General features: G+C 54.2%; 2 protein-coding genes and 1 long non-coding RNA gene across 22 annotated transcripts in view; 2 read left to right on the plus strand and 1 right to left on the minus strand.

Moving 5' to 3' along the window:
* The window catches only part of AKIP1 (A-kinase interacting protein 1), a 30515-nt gene extending 14985 nt beyond the window's left edge, over positions 1-15530 (minus strand). For 7 of the 19 annotated variants that reach the window (XR_014814301.1, XR_014814300.1, XR_014814306.1 and 4 more), the window contains exons 1-4: positions 15052-15519; positions 14510-14590; positions 12271-12375; positions 11080-11151 (exon numbers count right to left, since the gene is read on the minus strand). Coding sequence is in view for 7 of the 19 variants with exons in the window: in XM_084974263.1 (XP_084830389.1) it covers positions 11080-11151; positions 12271-12375; positions 14510-14590; positions 15052-15273 (480 nt within the window). In the remaining 12 variants the exon portion in view is untranslated. Of the gene's footprint in view, positions 1-7457; positions 9755-10142; positions 11152-12270; positions 12376-14509; positions 14591-15051 lie in introns of those variants that run through there. The other 12 variants (XR_014814303.1, XR_014814302.1, XR_014814310.1 and 9 more) reach the window with 8 other exon arrangements.
* C9H11orf16 (chromosome 9 C11orf16 homolog) lies at positions 137-8340 on the plus strand. Its single transcript, XM_084974705.1, is given in 10 exon segments — positions 137-482; positions 1567-1776; positions 3827-4334; positions 4861-4933; positions 4935-5131; positions 5133-5246; positions 5248-5444; positions 6325-6593; positions 7935-8078; positions 8080-8340. Coding segments are annotated over 10 exon segments (2319 nt in total).
* A 216-nt stretch (positions 15531-15746) lies between the features above and the next one.
* Positions 15747-22607, plus strand: LOC146399640 (uncharacterized). Of its 2 annotated transcripts, XR_014814445.1 has the most exons (3): positions 15747-16512; positions 18731-20579; positions 22452-22607. It is a non-coding gene; the product is annotated as an uncharacterized LOC146399640 (long non-coding RNA). The 2 variants fall into 2 exon arrangements; XR_014814444.1 differs by lacking the exon at positions 22452-22607 and having other exon boundaries at positions 15764-17693; positions 18731-19875.

The raw sequence follows: 22607 nt of genomic DNA on the forward strand, positions 1-22607 counted from the left end.
CCCTCGGGCCGTCAAGGGGCTACAGCTGGGCATCTCCCAAACCGCGGCGCCGGCTCTTCCGAGGCCCACGCCCCCTGCTCCCTGAGCTGCGGCCCCTGCAGGTGACTCGGGAGCAGAGCTCTGCTCCGGGGCCGGGATGCCTTCGCCCGTGACCCTGGGCCGGCCCTGCCCCTCTCGGACCCGGCCCTCCGAGCGCCGGGCACCAGGCTCCCCCGCACGGCGTCCTGGCCGGGTTCGGATCTCCATGCCTCGGGCGCGAGCCGGGGGGGGCCCTGGCTTCCTTTTTCCTCTGTTCCTGGCTCCAGGCGGAGGAGGGAGAGACCTCACTTCCTGCAAAGGCCGAAAGCCTTCCTCGCGGCTGGGCCGAGATTTGCGTGGGGTGCTGTATGACCCCAGTCCACAATGCCCGCAAGGCCAGAGCAGGGGCAGCCCTCACCTCATCCTGCCCTCCAGCCTGGGGGCAGCTGTCAGCATCGGAATCCGTGAGAGAAGCCCGCCAGGCATCACCCTGGTTGTAAACCGTGGCACCACCAACCCTGAGACTGGCCCACAATGGTCCTGGCTTTTTGTCAGGGGTCTCCTTAGTCGGCTGTGTCCACAGTGTGGCCCGCGAGCCCCTGCAACGGGGGCAAATCCGAGGGATTCACATCAGTGCCACTCAATTCCCGCTGCCCAGGCTAGAGACACGCCAGCTCTAACTTGTAGCCTCTTCTTGCCTTTTCCTCCCTCCCTCCCTCCCTTTCTTTCTTCCCACAACCGCAGCACACGGAAGTTCCCAGGGATCGAACCTGAGCCGCCACTCAACCTGTGCCACAGCTGTGGCAACGCCCAGTCCTTACCCCACTGCGCTGGTGGGGAATTGAACCTGCACCGCCGCAGACGCAAGGCGGGTTGTTAACCCACTGCGGCTCAGCTGCAACGCCTCCCGCCCCTTTGGTGATTCATGGGTGGGCCAGCTCCGCTAGAGCCAGGGTTCAAAAGCCCTGTATCCTGGCCTGTCCACAAAGCAAACAGGTCTCTTCAGAAACCCAGCCCCTGACGCAGCAGTTCTGTCCAGCTCCGTCCTGTCCGCAGAACTTCCCAGAGCTGGCCTCTCCTTTTTTCTGTCCCGCAGCCCCTTAGTGGGCTCCCGTGTGCTTCCGCTGCTGGTTGCTTCCTCTTCCCTCTGAGCTCCCAGCGCCGCCTCGTCCTGGAGTCCCCCACGCCGCTTTAGGGTTTACTTTCCTGGAGCTCCTTCTGGCTGCCATCTAGTCTCAGAACCAGCGCTTGTTAACCTCAACATACGGAGGCTAATCGCACTCTGACGACCTTGAAACGCATCCCGGTCCCCAGACCGTGGCTGCCTTGCCCTCCTCTCCGCTGCCCCGTGCGACAGTTCACCTGATCTCAGCGGAAGGCAGAGGGCCACTTTTCAGACGGATTTCTCCTCCGCGTCGCCTTATCTGTCACGCACGCACCACGGCACTGCTCCGCTGTGACTGCTTTCAGGGCTTGCTCTTCTCTCCTCCCTAATCCCGTCTGCTTTGTCCCAGAGGTGCCCCTTACCACCCGTGTCTCTGCGTTGAGGCCCGGGCACGGCGGGGGCACGGCGGCGGCCTGGCTCGCAGGGAAGAGGTGGAGACGCTGCTGACACATGGGTCCTGGCGAGAAGGGGACCAGATGGCCTTTATGACAGGGCTCGGATAAAGGCTGCTCCCCACGCCCCCGACATGCTCCCCTGGGAGGCCCTGTCACACCTGGCAGGCCTCGGTGGTGGGTGCCCAGCAGTTCGGCATCCCGGATGAGCACACATCTCCCGTGGGCAGGGGGTGGAAGTGAAAAGACAACGTCAGGTTCATTAAGTTAACGCCATGAGTTCGCTAGGGCCGCATCAGGTAACAAATGGGGCAAACCGAGTGGCTTCAACAGCAGGCACGGGTTGGTTCCGGAGGCCGCAGGTGCAGGTGCTGGCGGGGCTGGCGGGGCTGAGGCTGGGCGGGAGGGGCGGCTCCTTCTGGTGTTTGCCGGCGACCCCTGGTGCTCTCTGGCTGATGGATGCGCCCCGTCTCTGTCTTCATCTTCGCACGCTGTTCTCGCCGGGTGCACGTCTGTGTCCAAATCTCCCCTTTCATAAGGACGTCGCTCACTGCATTAGGGGCCCACCCGCTCGGTCTTACCTCCTCTTCAGTCACCCCATTCCCAAATGAGGTCACATCCGAGGTGCGACAGGCCAGGCCATCCGGGGCATGTGAGTTTTGGGGGGACGCAGTTTAACCCATCACACTGAAGAAAGTGCACAGTAAAAGCACTTCGTTCAGGAAAATTCAGCGTGCTGAGTTACGGGCCCAGCCTGAGGGACAGAGGAAGCAAACGTGAACCCCAGGGACGCCTGTGTCCCTCTATGGAGCAGCGCGGTCCCTGCGTCCTGGGGCCAAGCCTGGGCTTCACTTCAGCGGCTGCTTTTGCTTCTTTGCGATTTTTCCTTCTTTTCAGAGTCAGACTTGGTGAATGTGGATCCATGGAGGGAAAACTAGTAGGAATTCTAAAAAATACACTAACTGTGGACTTTCCGATCAGAAGTCATTTTGTCATTTTCAAGTAACTAATATGTGCTTTCAAGTGAAATATTAGTGGAGTTTTTGCTCAAATATAGGCTCTGTCCAGGGATTTGATAAAAGTTAATTTGTAACCACACTTTCTCTTCAAAATCATACTGAATTCTCAAGAGGGCTTGTTCTTTCTTCAAATTTCTTTAACCACAGTTGATTTACAAGGATATGCCAATTTCCGCTGTACAGCAGAGGGACCCATACGTGTGTGTACATACACTTTCCCTTTTCACCTTCCATCATTGTCTGTCCCTAGAGAGTGGACAGCACAGCTCCCGCTGCTGTTCCCCAGGCCCCCACTGCGTACCCATTCTAAATGCAGGAGTCTGCATCTTCTAACCCGAACCCCCCGCCCGTCCCCGTCCCTCCCCACTCCCACATCTGCCTCGGCGACCACAAGTCTGTTCTCGTGTCTGCGCGTCTGTCTGTCTGGTAGGCAGGCTTTGCGCCGTACTTTAGACGCCACATTACAAGTGACATCCCACAGCACCTGCCTTTCTCTTTCTGGCCTGCGGCACTTCGATGAGCATCTCTGGTTGCACCCACGTTGCCGCAAATGGCATTATCTCGTCTTTCCTATGGAGGAGTCGTGTCCCCCGCATCCGTGCTCCTTATCTTCTTCATCTCCTCCTCCGCTGATGGACACTGAGCTTGTTTCCTGTCTTGGCTCTTGTGAACAGTGCTTCTGTGAACACAAGGCCGCATGTATACGTCTCCAGCTGTGGTTTTGTCGGGTGTATCCCCAGGAGTGGGAGTGTTGGGTCCCAGGGTAGTTTCATTTTTAGTTTTTCCAGGAACCTCCATCCCTTTCCAGAGCTGCTGTATGGAAGTTCACATCCCCGCCGACTGGGTAGAAGGGCTTCCTCTCCTCCGCCCTCCGCAGCGTTTACTGTGTGCAGACTTTTTGATGACACCATCCTGGTTGGGTGCTGCGGAACCTCCTTGCAGTTCTGACTGGCATCTCTCTCATAATTAGCGGCCATGAGCATCAAGCCAGTGTGTTCTTTTAATCCGCTTATTACTTGCCCCGCCCTCTGTGGGCTGCTCGGTGGCTGCCCCGGCCCAGCCTCTCCTCACGGGGGAATGGCAGTGCCGAGGGCTGCCTGCCCAGGATGACACAGGCATCTTGGACACGGAAATGACCCTTCCTGGGGTGCTGGGAGGAAGAGGGGTGCTCTGGGCAGCGAGCCAGAGCGCTCGGGTCACTCCTGTGAATTGCGGGCCAAAAATATAAACAGGAGAAAAGAAAAACAGGAAGAGGAAGGGCCTGGGAAGGGAAAGGCGGGGAGTGGTCACTAAGTCGCCGGGGGCAGGAGAAGAGGGACGAGCCGCTCGCTGCCCGCCTGCCTGGGCGCAGCTGGCCCCGAGCAGCACCCGACCCTGCCCCTCCGCTCGCGGGCCCTTGCTGCGTGGAAGGGAGACCCTGGACCTGGCTCTGGGCATCTTGGGGAACCGCGGGCCCCATGGTACTTCCAATGCCAGATCTTATCCTGAAGGCTTTCTTTCCCACAGCTGGAGGCGGGGTCCTGCTGGTGGGATCCGAGGCTCCCCCGTCACAGGCTCGGAGCTGCCTGCCCAGAGGCAGAGCATGGTCTTAGAGAAAGATGCCACTCGGCCCTCGCCATCCATGGAAGACTCGCTGCGACCTGGGACAAGGTGTGGCGCTCCGGGGGCCAGACCCACGGACCAACCGTGCTATGGCCCGGGCACCGTTCTCAGGGGCTTGGAGGGGAGAGACCCCCAGAGAGGTCAGGAAACTGCTCTGCCTCCCTGTGCCCAGGAGCCAGGCTGGTGCCCAGGCCGAGGCGAGAGCACAGGGCGTCTGTACAGCTCAGGGTCTCAGAGGCTTAAGCATCACGTGCAGCTCCAGCCCGAGGGGCCGCAGATCCATGGATCGTGTCTTTCAGATGATGTTTTGTACCAGGACAAAACGGCCCAAGGCCACCCGGTCTGTGTTGGTTGGCTACCCTGTGGTGCGGGGAGGTCATCCTGGGGTCACATGACCCCTCCCCACCGTCGTCCAGGGCCTGGGACAGTCCCCTCACACAGGGTGCCTGTCGGTGCTGACACGAAAACAGACGTGGAAAGCACAGGGAGGGCGGGCGGGCATGGAGCAGGTGCCGAATGTCCCTGGCAGGCTCTCCAGCGAGAGGTGGCATGAGGCGGCAGCGGGCAGCTGGGCTGCGCTGAGGCTTTGCCTCTGGGGAGAGGAGAACGCGTAGCCCAAGATAGAGACAGGCAGTGTAACGCGCGTTGCCCTCTTCTGATGTGTGGCATCGAAAGAAGAAATTACCCCTCACTTCCGGAAGGGCAAGACAGCCCCTGCGCCTCTCGGAGGGGCAGGTGGGTGCCCCGCCGTCCGTCGGAAAGGAGGCTGTGGACCGGCTGCACCAGCCCTTCCGCAGGGAGACCCCAGGCCTCTCCTGGGGCCTGTCGCTGGCTGGGTCACTTCCTCTGGACGCGCCATTCCTGTGCCTGTCCTGCCACTCTCAAGCCTGCTGCCAGCTGCTGTGCCAGGGCCGGATTCCCCCCCCCCAGTGGCCTCAGGACCTCAGCGGTCACAGCCAGCGAATCGGAGGCGGAGCTGCAGCCCAGAGCACAGCTTTGGCGCGTAGAGGGCCCTGAGGAGGAAGGAGCAGCAGCGAGAGCTCCCGGGCAGTCCCGCCGCCACCGCCTCTCCTGGAGACGGTTTGGAGGATGAGCTGGGACAGGCCTCCCGGAGGCTGCCGGTGGGCGGCACAGCCGACACGGACCCTGTCCTTCCTGAGAAGTCTCCGAGCAGGCAGGGTGGCCTCCGCCAGCCCGCGTGGAGGTACCGCAGGAGAAACGGGTTCGAGCCGCATCCTGGGAAGCCAGGTAGACGTTGTCTAAGGCCGGGCCGAGGCCTCCCTTCCCCCCCGTGAGTGTGTGTGTGTGTGTGTGTGTCTGTCTGATCTGATGCATGTGCCCACTGTGCTGGCGTTGGAAGTGACCCTTGCGGCTGCGGTCAGAGGGAACGGCCGTTTCCACTTTACTCACGGGAGCCCAGCGGGAGAGGTTGGGCTGACCTTCTTGCTGCGGTTGGCATCCCATCCTTCCCTCCTTCCCCCGGCTGTGCCGACAGGCCCCTGCCGGCGTCCGCTCTGCCCTCCCTCCCCGTGCAGGTCTTCCTCCAGCTGAACAGCCACAGCCTCCGGGTGTTGACGGAGTCTTCGGTGCCCCGAGAAGCTCCGAAACTGGCCTTTAAAACTCTGGTCCCCAGACCTTCGTCTGCAGCGGGGCCCCTGGGAAGTCAGATGGGAAGAAGCAGGTGCTGCCGCGTGCTGCTCACTCTCCACAACTGAGAGGGAGGCGGTGTCCCTGTCGCTGGCCGTCTGCAGCCGTCCCCAAGCCCGTTACCCATTACATGCCCTCACAGGTCTGGGGCCGGGACTCACCCACGCGCCTGGAACCGTCCCGTCTGAATTCCCCGCCGGAGTCAGCGGCCGGCCGAGCTCTGTGAGGCGGCGGCCGTGTGGGCCCCTGGGACTGGATTCTTGGGCCGTGGGGGCTGATTTAACGTTCCCTGAACTGAATGAACGTTCCGTCTGGGGCAGGGACACAGGGCTGAAGGCTGCCACCGCCACGGGTGTCAGGATCTGTAGGCACTGCCCACGTGAGGGCTCATCATGGGTCCCCTTTGAAGCCACTGCCCTGTTTCTGCCACCTGCTCAGCCAGGAGGGCCTCTCACTGACAAGGAATGTGGTCTTGTTCCAGGAAGCCGAGAAATTGTGTCTACACTGAAGAACTTTCTTGGGTGCCTCCTCTGGACCCCTGGGCTTTGGAGCAGGCAGGATGGACGCGGTGGTTGCTGTTTTGGCTGTGCCTACAGCCTGCGCAAGTTCCGTTGTGGCTCAGCAGTGACAAACCCGACTAGTATCCATGGGGACACGGATTCAACCCCTGGCCTCGCTCAGTGGGCTAAGGATCCCATGTTGCCGCGAGCTGTGGTGCAGGCCGGCAGCTGCAGCTCCGATTCGACCCCTAGCCTGGGAACTTCCATATGCCGTAGGCGCAGCCCTAAGAAGACAAAACAAAAAACAACCACAAAAAGCCAAGTTCCTGGACCAGAGATCAAACCCGTGCCACCGCAGTGACAACAGCAGATCCCTAACCTGCCTAGGGAGCCCCTGGCCCCCCGGGTGTAGAACCTCCCCAGCTCTGCAAGGGAAGCAACTAGAGGGACAAAGGTCTAGCGACGCCCAGCGTCTGAGCCGACCGTGCAGGGATGTAAAGGCGGGGCGGGCAGCTCTTCCCACAGTGAAAGGTCTCAGCTGAAGCGGCTCGGAGACCGCACTTCCGCGGGGTATGTCCTCCAACCAGCGGAGGAACAAAGAAAATGCTGCCAAACCCTCCGCAGCTTCCACCCCCTCCTGCCTCAGCACAGACCAGAGAAAGGAAAGCTGCACCCGCCCGGCAGGGAGGATTCTGCGGGGAGCATCTGAGAGACAAGAGGGGAGCCAGAGGGCCACGGTGGGCACGTGGCACTCCCGTGGCAGCGGCCTGCGCTGTGGCACCCTATCCAGACCGGTTCCAAGCCCCACGAGGTCCAAACCAGTTTCCCCTGGTCCCCAAGCACACACTGTCCTACCGCCCCCGCCCAGCCACCTGCGCCTGCCCGCGTTCAGCCCCTCTCCCCATCACCGTATTCCCACAGGTCCGCTCTAGAGTTCCCTTTGCTCCCCGGCTGAATTCCAACAATCTGCTATAAAGAGAAGAACCGCAGCCTCAGATCCGGGGCCCGGCTTTCCTTTAGGGATTGGATGGTTTGTATCGCTCTGGGCAAAGGTTAGTTCTTGGAGCAGAACCGAGTCAGGGAGCCTGCCCTCTTCTGGGTCCTGACGCCGTACCCACAGACTGGGGAGTAAGCCTGGGATGGGCCGTTGCCAGGGACGCGTGCCACACCAGCTGGGGAGACCAAGTGCCAGGGCTGGAAACGGTGGCAAACACCAGCGCTCTGCTCTTCCCCCTTCCCGTTCGTTCTGCGTCCTTGTAAGGAAATGTGCGCTTTGCTTCTCCCAGCTGCGCTTGTAGACGTCACTCCCGATGCCTGACAGTCTGGTCTGAGGCTCTGCCTCCTGAGACCTGCTGGGGTGGGTCGTTTGCCCTCCAGACCTGCTGCTGCTTTCGGTCGCAGGCAGTGAGATTACCGTCTGGTCCCAGCCTGACAGTCCTGGAGGCCAGGTTCGTGCCGCAGGCCGCCTCCTCCTCCCTCGCTCGTGCCTGGGACGGGACTCAGGCAGCTGAGAGGTTCTCTGATGCCCGATATGGTTCCCCTTAAGTCATCAAGACTAAGCCCATCAAAGGGTGGCATATTCAACTAACTGAATTTTGGGTTTAGGAACAAGACCTGGCAACATCCGGAAAGAAGAGAGGGTGGCAGTGGGAGCAGCAGGGAGCTGGTCCTGAGAGCTGCTGGCCTGGAGCCGCTACAGATCCTGCCAGTGGAAGCTGGGCACCAAAAACTGAGTTGGGGCACTGCAACTCCTCAGAGGGACCCGAAGTCCCCTCAGACTAAAAGCCGAGAAGGTCCAGGCAAGGCAGGACGGCTGGGACAGGCCCCCGAAGAACTCCTCCCGTGGCTCTTTGATCTTTGGGGTCACATCCAAGGGCCCTCTTGCCAGAAAGGAGGCCGCTCTTCCAACACACCCACAGGGTTGCACACTATCTCAGAAGGCTTGCAGAACCCGTGAGGTTCGCCATGGCTTCTTGGGGGTGCAAGACCCGGTTTAAGTGGCCGTCTACCCTATGGGGGTGGGCATGGACCTGCTTTCCTAGGTCTGAGAGTCTGTCCTTCGCCAGGACTGCTAAGACAGCTCTACTTAAAACTGCGTGTTTATCATATAAAATACTAGCCTTTTTCCCCAGGAGACGGGCAAAAGGAGACGCACCACTAGACAGCTAAGCCGAGAGATCCAACAGTGCTGCTAGGGCGGGAGCTAAAGACGTGCAGGACACACCGGTGACTTGTTAAGGTCAGTGACTTTCTTCCGGCTGCGCCCAGGGCACATGGAAGTTCCTGGGCCAGGGATTAAACCGGAGCCGTAACTGCGACCTACGCTGCAGCTGTGGCAGCGCCAGATCCTTTTAACCTGCTATGCCGGCCTGGGGATCAGACCTGCACCTCCACAGTGACCCAAGCCGCTGCAGTTGGATTCTTAACCCACTGTGCCACAGTGGGAACTCCTAGTCAGTGACTTTTGGTCCTTAAAATTTTTGTCAGCATAAGACTCTCAGAACTTTTTTCTCTTACAAGAAACTAGAGTAGTGGTGGCTGATGGCCATCTCCATGGAAACAGTGCCATGCCAGCCGGGATCTCCATGGAAACAGTGCCCTGCCAGCCGGGATCTCCATGGAAACAGTGCCCTGCCAGCCGGGATGTCCATGGAAACAGTGCCCTGCCAGCCGGGATGTCCATGGAAACAGTGCCCTGCCAGCCGGGATCTCCATGGAAACAGTGCCCTGCCAGCCGGGATGTCAGCGCAGCAGACAGCAGCACCTCACCCCAAGAAGAGGTCCCCGAGGTGGGTGGCGGGACGGCGCCTGTCCTGAGGGGCGCAGCAGTGAGGCGGCCCCTCCAGGGCTCCCTGCCAGGAGCCTGGTGCCACCTGCTCAGGGTGCCTCTCCCGCAGGAGCCACAGAACGCGGCTGGCTTTGGGCAAACGTGTCCTAGCCTCTCTGCTATCTTCTCTTACATGAGTGACATTTTGTTCCACTTCTTAATGCCTATAAGAAGGGATTCTCTTCACTTCAAATCTCTCCCTTTATTATCATAATTAGGCTTTACTCGGAAAGCAAGCAGTAAAAACTCTTCAGACAAGCATCATTACTTTGCGGCTTTCGGGCAAGAGAGGGTGAGGGACTTTCGAGGTAAGACAGGCGCTGAGAGAGATGAGCTCCAGCTCCCGGAAGGCCGGCCCAGCGCGGGGTTCCCGGTAAACACTAAGAGAGCATCCAATGGCTTTCGTCTTCTTGGTCCTTCAGCAAGGGGAACGGCCTGCGTCACACAGGGAAGACCAAGTCCACACTTTGTCCCGAATCGACCGCTACCACGTGGGTCTTCCTGGTCAGGTCGTCTGCGCCCACGGTGACGGAATAGGTCCCTGGGTACACTTCTATGTAGAGGTCCTTAGAGACAGGCTCGGCCTGGAAGGATGAGCAGGTGTGAGCGGTTTAGAGATTTTGGGTCCCAGTGCCATCAGGGCACCTCCATCTGGCGACCTGGTTTTTTGTTTATCTTTTTAGGGCTGCCCCTGTGGCATATGGAGGTTCCCAGGCTAGGGGTCCAATCGGAGCTACAGCTGCCAGCCTGCGCCACAGCCACAGCCACACAGGATCCGAGCCGCGCCTGCGACCTGCACCGCAGCTCGCAGCAACGCCGGATCCTGCACCCACTGAGCGAGGCCAGGGATGGAACCCGCAACCTCATGGTTCCCAGTCAGATTCCTTTCTGCTGCGCCACGACGGGAACTCCCACAACGACTTATTGGTCATCAACCATGTGAGCGAAGGAAGGAAGGATTCAGGAACATAATGCTGTACGTCAACTATACTTGAATCGAATATTTTTTAAAAGTAAGTTGCAGGAAGTACAGCTGCATCAGAACTGACAGGCCAAGGACGCTTCGTTTACTGCACAAAAGGGGCGAGACTGGCATCTGAGATTCCGACGCCGTGGACGCCAGGTCCGTTGGCATCGTCAGATCCGCGAGCGCTGAGGCATCCAAGTCTGACAACCGATGCCTGTACTAGAAGCGGAATGTTCTCAGTTGCTACTAACTCCAGTACATCCTGCACGTGATCTCAGCCCAAAGGCCGAGCAGCGATACCTCTCGAATATGCTGGATCCTGCCTAGTAGCACATTATATATAGATGAAAACTAAGCAAACTATTGCAGCAACACGCTGAGTTCCATTCCTCGGATTCCAGCCCTTCCATGTTCCAAAAGGTCCCTGGGTTCATGACCTAATGAGAACTTCATTCTAAAAATGAGAAACGCGCCACTTATGTTTTTACAGAAAAGCACGTGTGGAAAATAGGAACAAATCCCTTCAAATGTTTTGGAACCTGATCTACCCAAATGTATAGTTTCAGAATTTGAGCAATGGTTTCCACTCTGTAAGCAGGCGGGTCAGGGCCCTCGCGCTGCTTGAACAGATGGCGGAATTCCGGCAGGACCCAGTGCCAGCCCAGCGGAGCCGGAGGAACCGAGCTGTGCATATCTGGCATTCTTTCCAGCCACAACTATGCGTTCAAGGCACAAAGCGTATCCCTGAAATTTCAAGTGAAGGAAGGATGGAAAGAAAACATAATTTTCCACTGAACTAAAATGTGCAGTTTCCCCAAGGGCAAAACCACCTCGGCTTAGAAATACCACAGACCCAGTACAGGGCGCCCGACAGCGACCAGATTGTCTGGTTCCTGGCACTGCAGAGCGGTGGAGCCCAGGCCCTGGCTGTTGTGTACTCACCGGCCGGGACACCCCCAGAACACACTCCGATGCCTGACAGCTGCCTCTGACACCAAGGGAGGCGGGGTTTCTCTGCAGAGAGAGGTATGACATCGATGAGGGCCCGAACTCGGCCTTCCGGACGGTCAAGAGGAATTTTCTCCCACTCAATTAGGGGGCACTTAAAAGGGCCCTTGGCCAGGCCAGAAAAGGGAGCCTGTGCTTTGGGCTCTGGCACGGCCCCCTTCCCCGGGCCCAGAGGCACCGGAGGTGCCAGGGTGCAGCCAGCCCTCGCTCAGGGCCCTGTGGCCACTCTCCCATCTGTTGCCTGAGTCCGCAGGGCAGAGAAGTCAGGAACCCAGCCAGTGGATCACACTCTGGACTTAGGGCTGCTGTCTTTGAGTACAACCAGGGGAGTTGAAAAAGATCAAAAACCCCCACTCTCCTCAAAACAACAACAAAGGGCTCCTGCTGAGTCAGTGCAACGTAGACTCTATGGCTCCCCCAGGGTGACACAGAGTAAGAGACAGGTGATTTGCTGAAGAAAGGCCTGTAACTGGTACCTTTAGGAAAAGCGATTTGTTAAGAGACCCCTCCTTACAGTTTTTACAAACTACCAAAGACATGATACTTTTACCACCACCCTACAGTGAAACGTGTTCTCCTGAGAAATCTCTTTCAGGAGCTCCTGCTGCGACTCAGTGGATTAAGAACGCCACTAGTATCCACGAGGATGTGGATCTGACCCCTGGCCTCGCTCGGTGGGTGAAGGATCCAGCTCTGCTGCAAGCCTCGGGGGAGGTCACAGCTGCGGCTTGGATCCGGCGTGGCCGCGGCTGTGGTGGAGGCCACCGTAGGCCGGCAGCCGCAGCTCCGATTCAACGCCTAGCCTGGGAACCTCCATATGGCACAGGTGCAGTGGCTAAAAAGAAAGAAAATATTTCTTTCCTATCCCTGATGTAGAAGAGGGTGTTTAAGGAGCTTTTCCTTTAGGTCTGCCTAGGACTGAAGATCCTATGGCAGCATCAATCTTCTCTTCTGGACAGACTCCTGTTTCATTGCTCTAACTTCTCCAAGCCTGGAGGGGCGTCTCCTCTGAGCGCTGTCATGCTGAGTGGCGCTGCCATCCGGTAATACAGTCCAGCAGGAGCTCCTGGACGTGGGGCCTCCCGCCTGGGGAGCAGAGGACATGGCACAGCTGAGGACACACACCTGGCCACTCCCCGGGTCCGGGCCCAGGCGCAGCTCCGACTTGCCTCTGTGGTAACGATAGGCGTGAGCTGACCCTCCTTCCTCGGGCAGCGATGAACAGTATTTCTGGGGAAGGAATGTGAGAGATGTGGGTAACCAAACAGTCTGGCCGAAGTTTCAAAGCCTTCCCTGTTACCTGGGCAGAGTGCCGTTAGGGAGGGAGGCAAGAGAGCAAGGGCAGGCGGCCCGCCTGGAGAGCACCCCGAAGTCACGGACACGTCTCGGCCTGCGGGAAGCGGCCGCAGAGAGGGGCTGCACGTGGCATTGCTCTGCTGCCATCTGCTGCCTCTGGAGGGCAAGCGCTCTGGCAGCTCCAGCTGGGCAGGACATGTTCCCAGCTTCACCCGGTGTCAACCACACTCCCTCCATCTCCTCACGCCAAGTCCTGACGACCAGGTCCGTCTACTGCCTGCGTCTCAGAGACCAGGGAAGAGACAGCCGTGCATTGCCTTGAAATTTAGATGCGCAACAGGGAGCGCAGCACAGCCCCGCAGCTATGCGCCTCTTTCCCCGGCGGCGGAGGAGGGACAGGGCTCTGGTTTAAGCAGAAGAAGCCAAAGGGGCAGAAGGCAGATTTCGTCTTGTACCTTCCCTCCCTCACAGCTAAGCTTCGACCTGCCCTTGATTACGACGCACGGTGAGGACATTGTAAGCCTGCTTGTTCTGAACCAAGGGTAGGGACAGTGTTTAAGGCAAGAGACGAAGAGAATGAGAAGCTGGAGGAAGCAGGTCAGGACATGAAGCTATGATGTAATTTAGGGGCTGCTTCCAAATTCCGAAAGCAAACTCAGAGCACTGTTCTCAATTCCATCTCTTGAAAGCCAAGGGGTTCCGAGGCTCCATTCCTTAATGGAGACTTGAACTGAAGCGTGACCTCAAAACCAAGATGAAGAACACGCAATTGCGAAACTTCAAATCAAAGACAAATATTATTCCTTTTACTGAACCATGAACCAAAATGTTTAACTTGATCACTTTACAGTAGAGCCAAAGTTAGGGATTGTTCTGTATACCATTTACCAGCACAAGCACATACAAATACTCTCCGAACCGTACCTCACTGGTTGGACTCCTCTTCTTGCAGTCACGAGGACTTTATAAAAGACATAGAAATATTAGCGACTCTTTTGAATCTTCATGTTCATTATGAGATCGAGACGGAAGACGGAAACCAAGTAACTCTCCCCCTTCTGCGGGGCAGCCCATCCCCCGCAAGCACGTAATCATAAGAGGCTGAGGCTGCAAGAGGCTGCAGTCTGTTCTAACTCTCCGAGGACAGAGAGCACCTCCTATGCAGGGGTTTTCTTGAATGTCAGCTGGCTGCCTTTCAACGTTTGAGTACTTCGAGGTGCATAAAGATGACCTCAGTGCATGGTTTTGAGAAGAGGGTCTCTGAAGCCTTTCTTCTCCCATTCCAATGAATGGAACAAAGAATCTTGAGTGAGTTCCTTGTGCTATAGTCTGTTTTCTGGTGTTCATCTTCCATGGGAACCAAAGCAACAGATTATAGGGCTGGGAAGGACTTGAGACAAGGTCATTTTACGCTGGGGAGGGTCAGGCCGAGAGAGACTGACTGGCCTGCGGCATTATAGCCAGTAAGAGGCAGAGCATGGAGTGATTCTTGGCCCCGAGGCTGCTGCTACCATGAAGCCACACTGCCTCCGATGAGGGCACTGCAACTGTGCCATAACCACCTTTGTGGTCAGCAAGTGATATGAACCCAAAGGGACAGACTTAAAAACTACATCACCAGGGACTTGGAGTAGAGGTTAAGATCTAATGGAGGGAACCCAGAGAGGCTCACTTGCAATTTAGAGCAAGCCTAATGATCTAAAAAACAAGCCAAAAACAAAGACGACTTTAGTGCAGTTCGAGGTTTTAAGAACCCCTAAAATTCAAACTTGTTTTGGAACTCAGCAAGTAGGCTCCCTCCCTCCCCTCCCCAGTCTGAAAACAACAGAGAGGGGAGAGCCTTTTTCTGGCTTGCTCAGTGCTGTACCCTCCTAACACTTATTATTTGCTGAGTGAATTCCAACCTGGATTTATGACCCGGTTTAAACCCTGGCTGATTACAACCTGCCCACCCAGGAGGGCAGGGTGAACAGGCAGTCGCCAGAGTCTGCCTAAACTCCACGACCATCTACTCTGTGACCCACCAGCAGGCAGCCCCGGGGCAAGGCTTTGGTTTACACCGACTTACCCCACACTGACTTGAGGTATAGTCCATGAATTCTGCCATTGTTCTGAAGGAAGCACTGAGGGTGGGGAGTCTTTCTTCTCTCTGTTTGAATAATAATAAGTAATAAACGACAAGTCACAGGTGAGATCTGCTATCCCCTACTGGAGAATGAAGTCATTTGGGGAATAGCTTCCTTTTTACTTTTGGAAAGACCCCTGCAAGTTGAAGTCAGTAAGAATTACATTACTGAGAAAGAATTCCCATTCTAAAAGGAATACATAGACGTGCAATTTTCCAATACAAAGATAGGTTTATCTAACACCAGAGGGTAGCATGTAAGAATTGTTTTAAAAGTAACCAATCAGGGCCGAGCACTAGCGGTCTCTCGCAGTATCCTAAAGCTACCCAATAGGAATCTGTCAAACGTCAAGCGTTTTCAAAGGGCTTTTCGGTTCACTGCTCTGTCCGCCAAGGACAGGCTCCCTCGGGCGCTTGTGTGTGCCGTGCCCTGGTTCCCGGTGCGGCGAATGAATGGGTTGGTCCCCCAGCACAGGAGCCCTCACCTCTCCCGGCAGCAGGCGCTGGGGGCCGGCTGCCAGCCCTCTTTCCCGGCAGGGCAGCTCCCGCGAAATAACCCCCACGCTGCCTTTGGGAAGCTCCACCGAACGCCAGTCCACGGCCCTCCTTCTGGCTCGCTCCAGCACTTCCCGAGCCAGCCTAGCCGAGCGCTGCAGGGAGCGTCGGTCCACCCCGTTCAGCGCCGCGGCCACCAGACAGCTCTCCATGTCCCCCTGGGTGGGCACAGACACACAAACACCGGCGGGTCGGCGGGCCGCCGGCACCCCGCTCCAGCTCGGAGTCGGACCCAGAGGGCCTCGACCTCCCCGGCGGCCACCGCCCCCGGCTCCGCCCAACGCGCTCTCCCGCGGGGGCAAAGTCGGCAGCGAGGGGTTGCTCGCGGAACCCCTCCATTTCCGCCCCCGCCTCCCGAGGCGCGGGGGCCCTCACCAGGCCAGCCTCCCAAGGCGCATGCGCTCAGCTCTAGGTTGGCGGTGGAGGGCGGGCACCTCAGCGCCCTGCGCCGGCGCAGCAGGCCATTGGCGGAGTGGGGGCGAGGGGCGTGGCCAGGGGCGGTGGAACGCGGCCAGCGCAGGACACGCCTCCTGCGTCCTGGCGTGGCTCCCGCGCGCGGGCTGCTGGGCCAACGGGCGGGGCGGGGCCTGGAGGGGGCGGGGCCTGGAGGCCGCGGGGCGGGCTCTGGGCGGAGCCTGAGGCGGGGCCTGGGGGCGGCAGCTCAATGCAGCGCGCGGCCCTGGCCGCTGACTTCGCGTCGCTGGAGTTCTTGGGCCGCGACTTGGCCCTTAGAAGTGGTCTCCGCCGCTTAACGCCGGGCACTTGGTGAAAAGTCGGCTGATCTCCCGTAGGGCTAGGAATTGTAGGGAAATACACGTGCCTCCAGGCACCTCTTAACACCTGGTCTGTATTTTGGGCGGTCGCTGCCCTAAAACCTACCCTGCTTGAGGCGACGGCTGGGGTCGGAGCCCTGCAGCTGCGCGTGGCCTTGCTGCCACGTGGCCTCTGGGGAAGGCGTGCGTCCGCCCGCGGCTGCAGCCGGGCCCTGCCTGGTGCTGGGGGTCTCCCGTGATCCGCCGGCCTCGGTGGGAAGCGTCCTCGCGCTTCTGGAGGCCTCTTTTCTTTAGCTTCACCTCAGCTTCCTCTACCTGCGCTTTTGCTGTTTCCTGCTTCCCTCTCACAGAAGGAGACGGAATGGAAGCCGTCCCTGTCCTTGCATAGTTTTCATCGCAGGAGTTTCCTCAAACTTGTCCTTTAATCGTTTGTTCGGGCGCCTGCTTTAGGACCTAGTCGTTACGAGCCCTGGGTTGGGAACACCCAGTCTGAAGAGCTGAGTTTGAATTCAGACTCCGCCGCTTTTGCTGTGTGATTCGGGGTGAACAACTTCTCTGAGCCTCGCTTTTCCTCACCTCTGTACCTGGGGATGCGGGGAGTACCCCTCTCCGCGGACGGTGAGCTGCTTGCGTTGTTCACTGCGTTAAAGTTGCATGTAGTGTTTTCTCAGTCCCGGAAGGGACTGCGTTGTTCACTGCGTTAAAGTTGCATGTAGTGTTTTCTCAGTCCCGGAAGGGACTGCCTGGATTGGGTTGTTGAAAGGATTTTGTGAGAGAATTCCTGTAAAAGCCGCAGCACACTGCCTTGCAAAGAGTAAGTGCTGCATAGGTGTAGCGCTCCATTACCTGCCCGGGGCTGTCCTCCCAGCTTGGAGAACACAACCTATAAAGGAGGATAAAAAAAGAAGGAATGATGCACATAAACTCTGTCATGCTAGGAACAAAATATTAAGATTTTGTTCATAAGCTGTTTGCCATAAGATTGACAGAGATGCCGTGCTTTGAAGCTCAGGGGAGAAATAGATACTGCTCAGCTGGGGAGTCAAGATGGGCTTTGCAGAAGGAAGCATTTGAGCTAAGCCTTGACGGATGGCCTAGGGATAAACAGGAAAAGGGGTAGTTAAGATACCCGTTAACTGCTCTTCTAATGAGTGTAGTTAGGGGTGATATAGAATTTGTCTTTTATTGTTTATGGATTGCAAGATCCTGGCTGTGTAACTGTTAGCTGTGTCTGTGTAACCAAGAGGGGACTGCTTACCTATTCTATACCTCAGTTTTATCATCTCTACAGTGGGAATAACAATACATTCCTCATAGGGTAGTTGTGAGGGTCAAAGAAGTTGATATCAGTAAGGTAGGACTTGGTGCATAGTAAATGCTCAGTGAACATTAGCTGGTATTATTATCTTCATCACACTTCAGCCTCGTCTCCCAGTATGCCCTCATATGTCTGATACTATGTCCACACTGCCATCCCCTTGACTCTTTTTACCAGGATTATATTTCTACTCCTCACCCCCACTTCCATTCCACATGAAGCATTATCTATCTATTTTTTTTTCTTTTTTTGGCCACCTTGTGGCATATGGAGTTCCTGGGCCAGGGATCAGATCCAAGCCATAGCTGCAACCTAAGCCACAGCTGCGGCAATGCCAGATCCTTAACCCACTGTACCAGGCTGGGGATGGAACCTGTGACGCAGCACTCCCAAGACGCCATCTATCCTGTAGTGCCACAGGGGGAGCTACTGAAGCATTATCTTTTTATCAAGTGAACTTTTTGAAATCTGCTATTCCCAGGTACAACCTATGTTTTCTGTGGCTTTTTTTTTTTTTTTTAATATTGTGGTACTTATCTCAATCTACTTTAAGTTATATGTAGTTCCGGTGCATTCTCCGCCATCAGCCTATAAACTCCTTGAAGGTGAAAACTGTTCCTTATCTGTCCTTAAATATCCAGGGAGTATTAAACAGGAGATGTTTAATAGATATTTGTCGAACTTCCTGATTGAATTTTTAATTTGAATAGATCTCCGTAGGGCCAGATAAGAGTTGGCTTCAAAAAGACTCTGCCTTCGGAGTTCCCGTCGTGGCACAGTGGTTAACGAATCTGACTAGGAACCATGAGGTTGCAGGTTTGATCCCTGGCCTTGCTCAGTGGGTTAAGGATCCAGTGTTGCTGTGAGCTGTGGTGTTGCTTGCGGATGAGGCTCGGATCCCTCCATGCTGTGGCTCTGGTGTAGGCTGGTGGCTACAGTTCCAATTAGACCCCTAGCCTGGGAATCTCCATATGCCCCAGGAGCAGCCCTAGAAAAGGCAAAAAGCAAAAAAAAAAAAAAAAAAAAAAAGATTCTGCCTTCAATAAGCACAATGAGTACTCGGTTGCCACTGATGCCCAGGATTTAGCCTTTAGTCATCTGAGGGAAAGAGAGTGCTCGGAATAAAACTGAAGCCTGAAAACTGACACTAGACTAAGACTTGTTTTTTAAACAGCTGCACCTGCAGCGTATGGAAGTTCCTGGGCTAGGGGTTGAATTGGAGCTGCAGCTGCGGACTGTGCCACAGCCACAGCCACAGCCACACGGGATCTGAGCCACATCTGTGACCTATGCAGCAGCAGCTCGGGCAATGCCCACTGAGCAAGGCCAGGGATCAAACCTGCATCCTCACAGAGAAAACGTCGGGTCCTTAACCTGCTGAGCCACAGTGGGAACTCTGAGATTAAGTCTCTGCATTTATTTGTACATTTATAGTTATGTATGCAAGTATAATTTAATAACTTCAATGTTTATACTGTAAACTACAAACAGAGAGAATACTTTTTCTCTTTTTTAAAGGTTGGATGGGAGTAACGATGGAACATGACCTACCATCTGGGCCCTTGTGGATCCAACACAGCCCGAGCCACATCCTCCTGAAAGCCACTGGAGACCTGGAGCTGGAACAGCAAGCAGAGGGAGGGCCCCGCATCGGGAATGTACCTGGTCAGCGCTGGGGAAGGAAAGTGCTGGTAGAAACGGCCCGCGATTTCCCTCTTCATTGGGGTGCCTCCATTGCCGAGAACACGTAGAAATTGTTTGTCTAGGTTACGTTTGGGGGGGTCGTTGAGTTGAAGGGAGTCTTTATTCCTGAGACCTGAGGAAGGAGGTTGGTGCCGTGCTGGGGAATGTTCGAGGGGAAAAACCCGTCTAGGAGAGAGCAGTGTAAATTCTTCTTCTCTTCGTGGAAGGGGAAAAAAGGGGTTAAAAATCTAGCATGCAAATGGGGTATCGTGCCAGAGTTAGGTAATGATTTATGCAGTTCGTACCAGGGAGTGCATCCGTCATTTTATTTGACAGGTGGCATTTTTATTTCTTCAGCAGACTTAGAGAGCTTTAGAGTCATTACAGCTTTGCGAAGTAGTGTGGCAGTCGTTGGATCATGACTGAGTGAGTCATTAGATCATGCATTTTGCCTGATTACATCAACCCACTGGGTTAGTGGGGAATGAAAGAAGCTCTTCATCAAAATCGTCCTCTGGATTATATAGATTAAGGAAGACGAATCGAACTTCTGAGAATTAGCTTTCACAAAATGGTAAAAATGGGGTGGAAATTAAAAAAATTGGTTCCAGAGCAGGAATGATCAGGGAAGTTTTGCTATTTTTAAAAAGTATCAGAGATTAAAGGAACAGTAATTTTGGAAGATACAAATAGTTGGAATCCATGTCAAGTTTTTTAAAAGCTACTTTGAGGTATAATTTATAGGTCATAAAATTCACCTAAGCATACAATTCGACACATATTAGTTAATTTACAGAATTATGCCGTCATCACTGCGATTTAGGTTTGGAACATGTTCATGACCTGAAAGAGATTCCCGGTGCCCACATATGCAGTCAGTCTTAGTGGCCACTCCTAGGCCCCGGTGAACACTCTTCTTGACAGTTCTACAAGTTTGTGTTGTCTGTCCAGTTCACATAAATGAATCCTACAACATGGGACCTTTTTGGGTCTGGCTTCTTTCACTTAGCATGGTGTTTCTGAGGCTCATCCGTATGTAGCATATATCAGTACTCCATTCCTTTTTATGGCTGAATAATATTCCACCACAATTTTGGTATACTACGCTTTGTCTGTCCATCTACTGATCTCCAGTTTGTGGCTATTGTGAATAATGCCGCTGTGAAAAATTGGGAGACTGTGTGTGGAAACAGATTTTCATTTCTCTTGGGGAATGACAACCACTTGGGAGTGAAATTGCCGGGTGGTGTGGTAAATGCATGTTTAACATTTTAAGAAACTGCCAAACTGTTTTCTGGAGCGGCTGTACCATTTTAACATTTTCCCAAGCAGTGTATGAAAGTTCGAGCTTTCCTCCATCCGCCCCAATGCTCGTTGCTGCCTTTTTGATTACAGTCATCCCAGTGGACCGGACGTGGTAGTCTGTGGCTTTAATTTGCGTTTCCTCTATGGCCGAGATGACGTGGAGCATGTTTTCTGATAGGTAGAAGCTATTCTTCTTTCTTCTTTCGTGAAAGGTTCATTCAAATCTTCTGCCCCATTTTAAAATTGCTTTTTAGAAAATTGAGTTGTAGGAGTTCTTATTTTGAATAAGAATTCTGGAGTTCCCGTCGTGGCGCAGTGGTTAAGGAATCCGACTAGGAGCCATGAGGTTGCGGGTTCGATCCCTGGCCTTGCTCAGTGGGTTAAGGATCCAGCGTTGCCCTGAGCTGTGGTGTAGGTTGCAGACGCGGCTCGGATCCCGCATTGCTGTGGCTCTGGCGTAGGCTGGCAGCTACAGCTCCGATTGGACCCCTAGCCTGGGAACCTCCATATGCCGCGGGAGCGGCCCTAGAAAAGGCAAAAAGACAAAAAAAAAAAAAAAAAAAAAAAGAATTCTTTACCACTGAGATCATTTAATAAGTGTTTCCTCCCAGTCTGTGTCATGGCTTTTTCATTCTCATTGTGCAAATAGTGTCTTTTGAGCCCCAAACATCTTAAATTTTGATGAAGTCCTGTTGATTAATTTTTTCTTTTACGGATTATACTTTTAGTGTCACCTCTAAATATCTTTGCCTAAACTAAGTTCATGAAAATTTTTTCCCTATGTTTTATTCAAGAAGTTTAACGTGTTAGTTTTTACATTTGGGTTTATGCCCTTTTGCACTCATTTGTATGTGTCATGAAGTGAGGGTCTTCATTCTTCTTTTTACACGCAGACATCCAGTTATCTTAATACCATTTGTGATAGGACCATCCTTTTCTCATTAAATTGCTGTGGCATTTTTTGTTGCCTCTCCATTGACCATAAACATAGGTGTCAGTTTTGGGGCTTTTAATTCTGCCCCGTTGATCTGTGTGTGTCCTCATGTTAGCACCATACTGTCTTGATTATCAAAGCTTTCTGGTAAGTTTGGAAATTGGAAACTCTAAATCCGTCAACTATGTTCTTTCTTTTCAAAACCGTTTTGATATTTTAGGTCATTTGCAGGTCCATAAAGTTTAAACTCGGCTTCTCGGCTTATGCATAATGAATATTAGGATTTGGATAGAGGTTGCTCTGAACCTGTAGATCAGTTTGGGAAGAAATGTAACCTGAACAACATTGAGGGTTTCGTTTTGGTTTTTAGGGCCACGTGGGCGGCATCTGGAGGTTCCCAGGCCACATACGTGTGGAATCCCAGCCGCATCTGCAACCTACACCACAGCTCACAGCGACGCCTGACCCTTAACGCACTGATTGAGGCCAGGGATCAAACCTGCGCCTGATGGTTCCTGGTCAGATTTGTTTCCACTGAGCCATGACGGCAACTCCAACATTGAGTTTTTTAATTCGTGAAAATGGAATGTCTGTCTATTTCTATTTTTTTTTTTTTAGTTTTTCTCTGCAAAGTGTAGTTATTGGCGTACTTTTGCGCTTCTTTGAACGAGGGTATTGAATACTTATATTTTAATGTCATTGGAAATGGAATTCTTTTCTTGATTTTATTTTCAGGTTATGTACTAGTATATTGAAATATAGTTGATTTTTGCATATTGATATTTCATCCTTTGACCTTGCTGAACTCATTTGCTAGTATTGGTAGGTTTTTTGTGGATTCTTGTGGTCATTTTACTTGGAGTTCATTGTACTTCTTGAATGTGTAGATTGTTTTTCCTCAAATTTGGGAATTTGGGGGCCTAGTTTTTCTTTAAATTTTTTTTCCTGCCCCTTTCTCTCTCTCCCCTCCTCCTGGGGCTCCCCTTATACATATTTAGTGTGTGTTTATTTTTCTTCATTGTTTTTCCTTTCTTTTCTTTAAATTGAATAATCTCTATTGATCTGTCTTCTAGGTCACTGATTCTTTTCTTTCTGCAATCGTGAATCTGCTGTTGAGTCCCTTAGTGAATTTTCATTTCAGTTATTGTGCTTTTCCGCTCTGGCATTTGTTTCATAATCTCTGTCTTTTGATTGATGTTCTCTATTCAGTTGTCATACTTTAAAAACTTTAATTAAGGAGTTCCTGTTGTGATGCAGCGGAAACAAATCTGGCTAGGAACCATGAGGTTGGTGGGTTCGATCCTTGGCCTTGCTCAGTGGTTAAGGATCCGGCGTTGCCGTGAGCTGTGGTGTAGCTTGCAGATGGGTCTCAGATCCCACGTTGCTGTGGCTGCTGTGTAGGTTGGCGGCTACAGCTCTGATTCAGCCCCTAGCCTGGGATCATCTATCTGCCACGGGTATGGCCCTAAAAAG

The sequence above is a fragment of the Sus scrofa genome, chromosome 9 (assembly GCF_054392235.1).
Source record: "Sus scrofa isolate SSC_HxYL_T2T_F1_AM1 chromosome 9, Sscrofa_HxYL_maternal_Yorkshire_Landrace_v2.0, whole genome shotgun sequence".
Taxonomy (NCBI): domain Eukaryota; kingdom Metazoa; phylum Chordata; class Mammalia; order Artiodactyla; family Suidae; genus Sus; species Sus scrofa.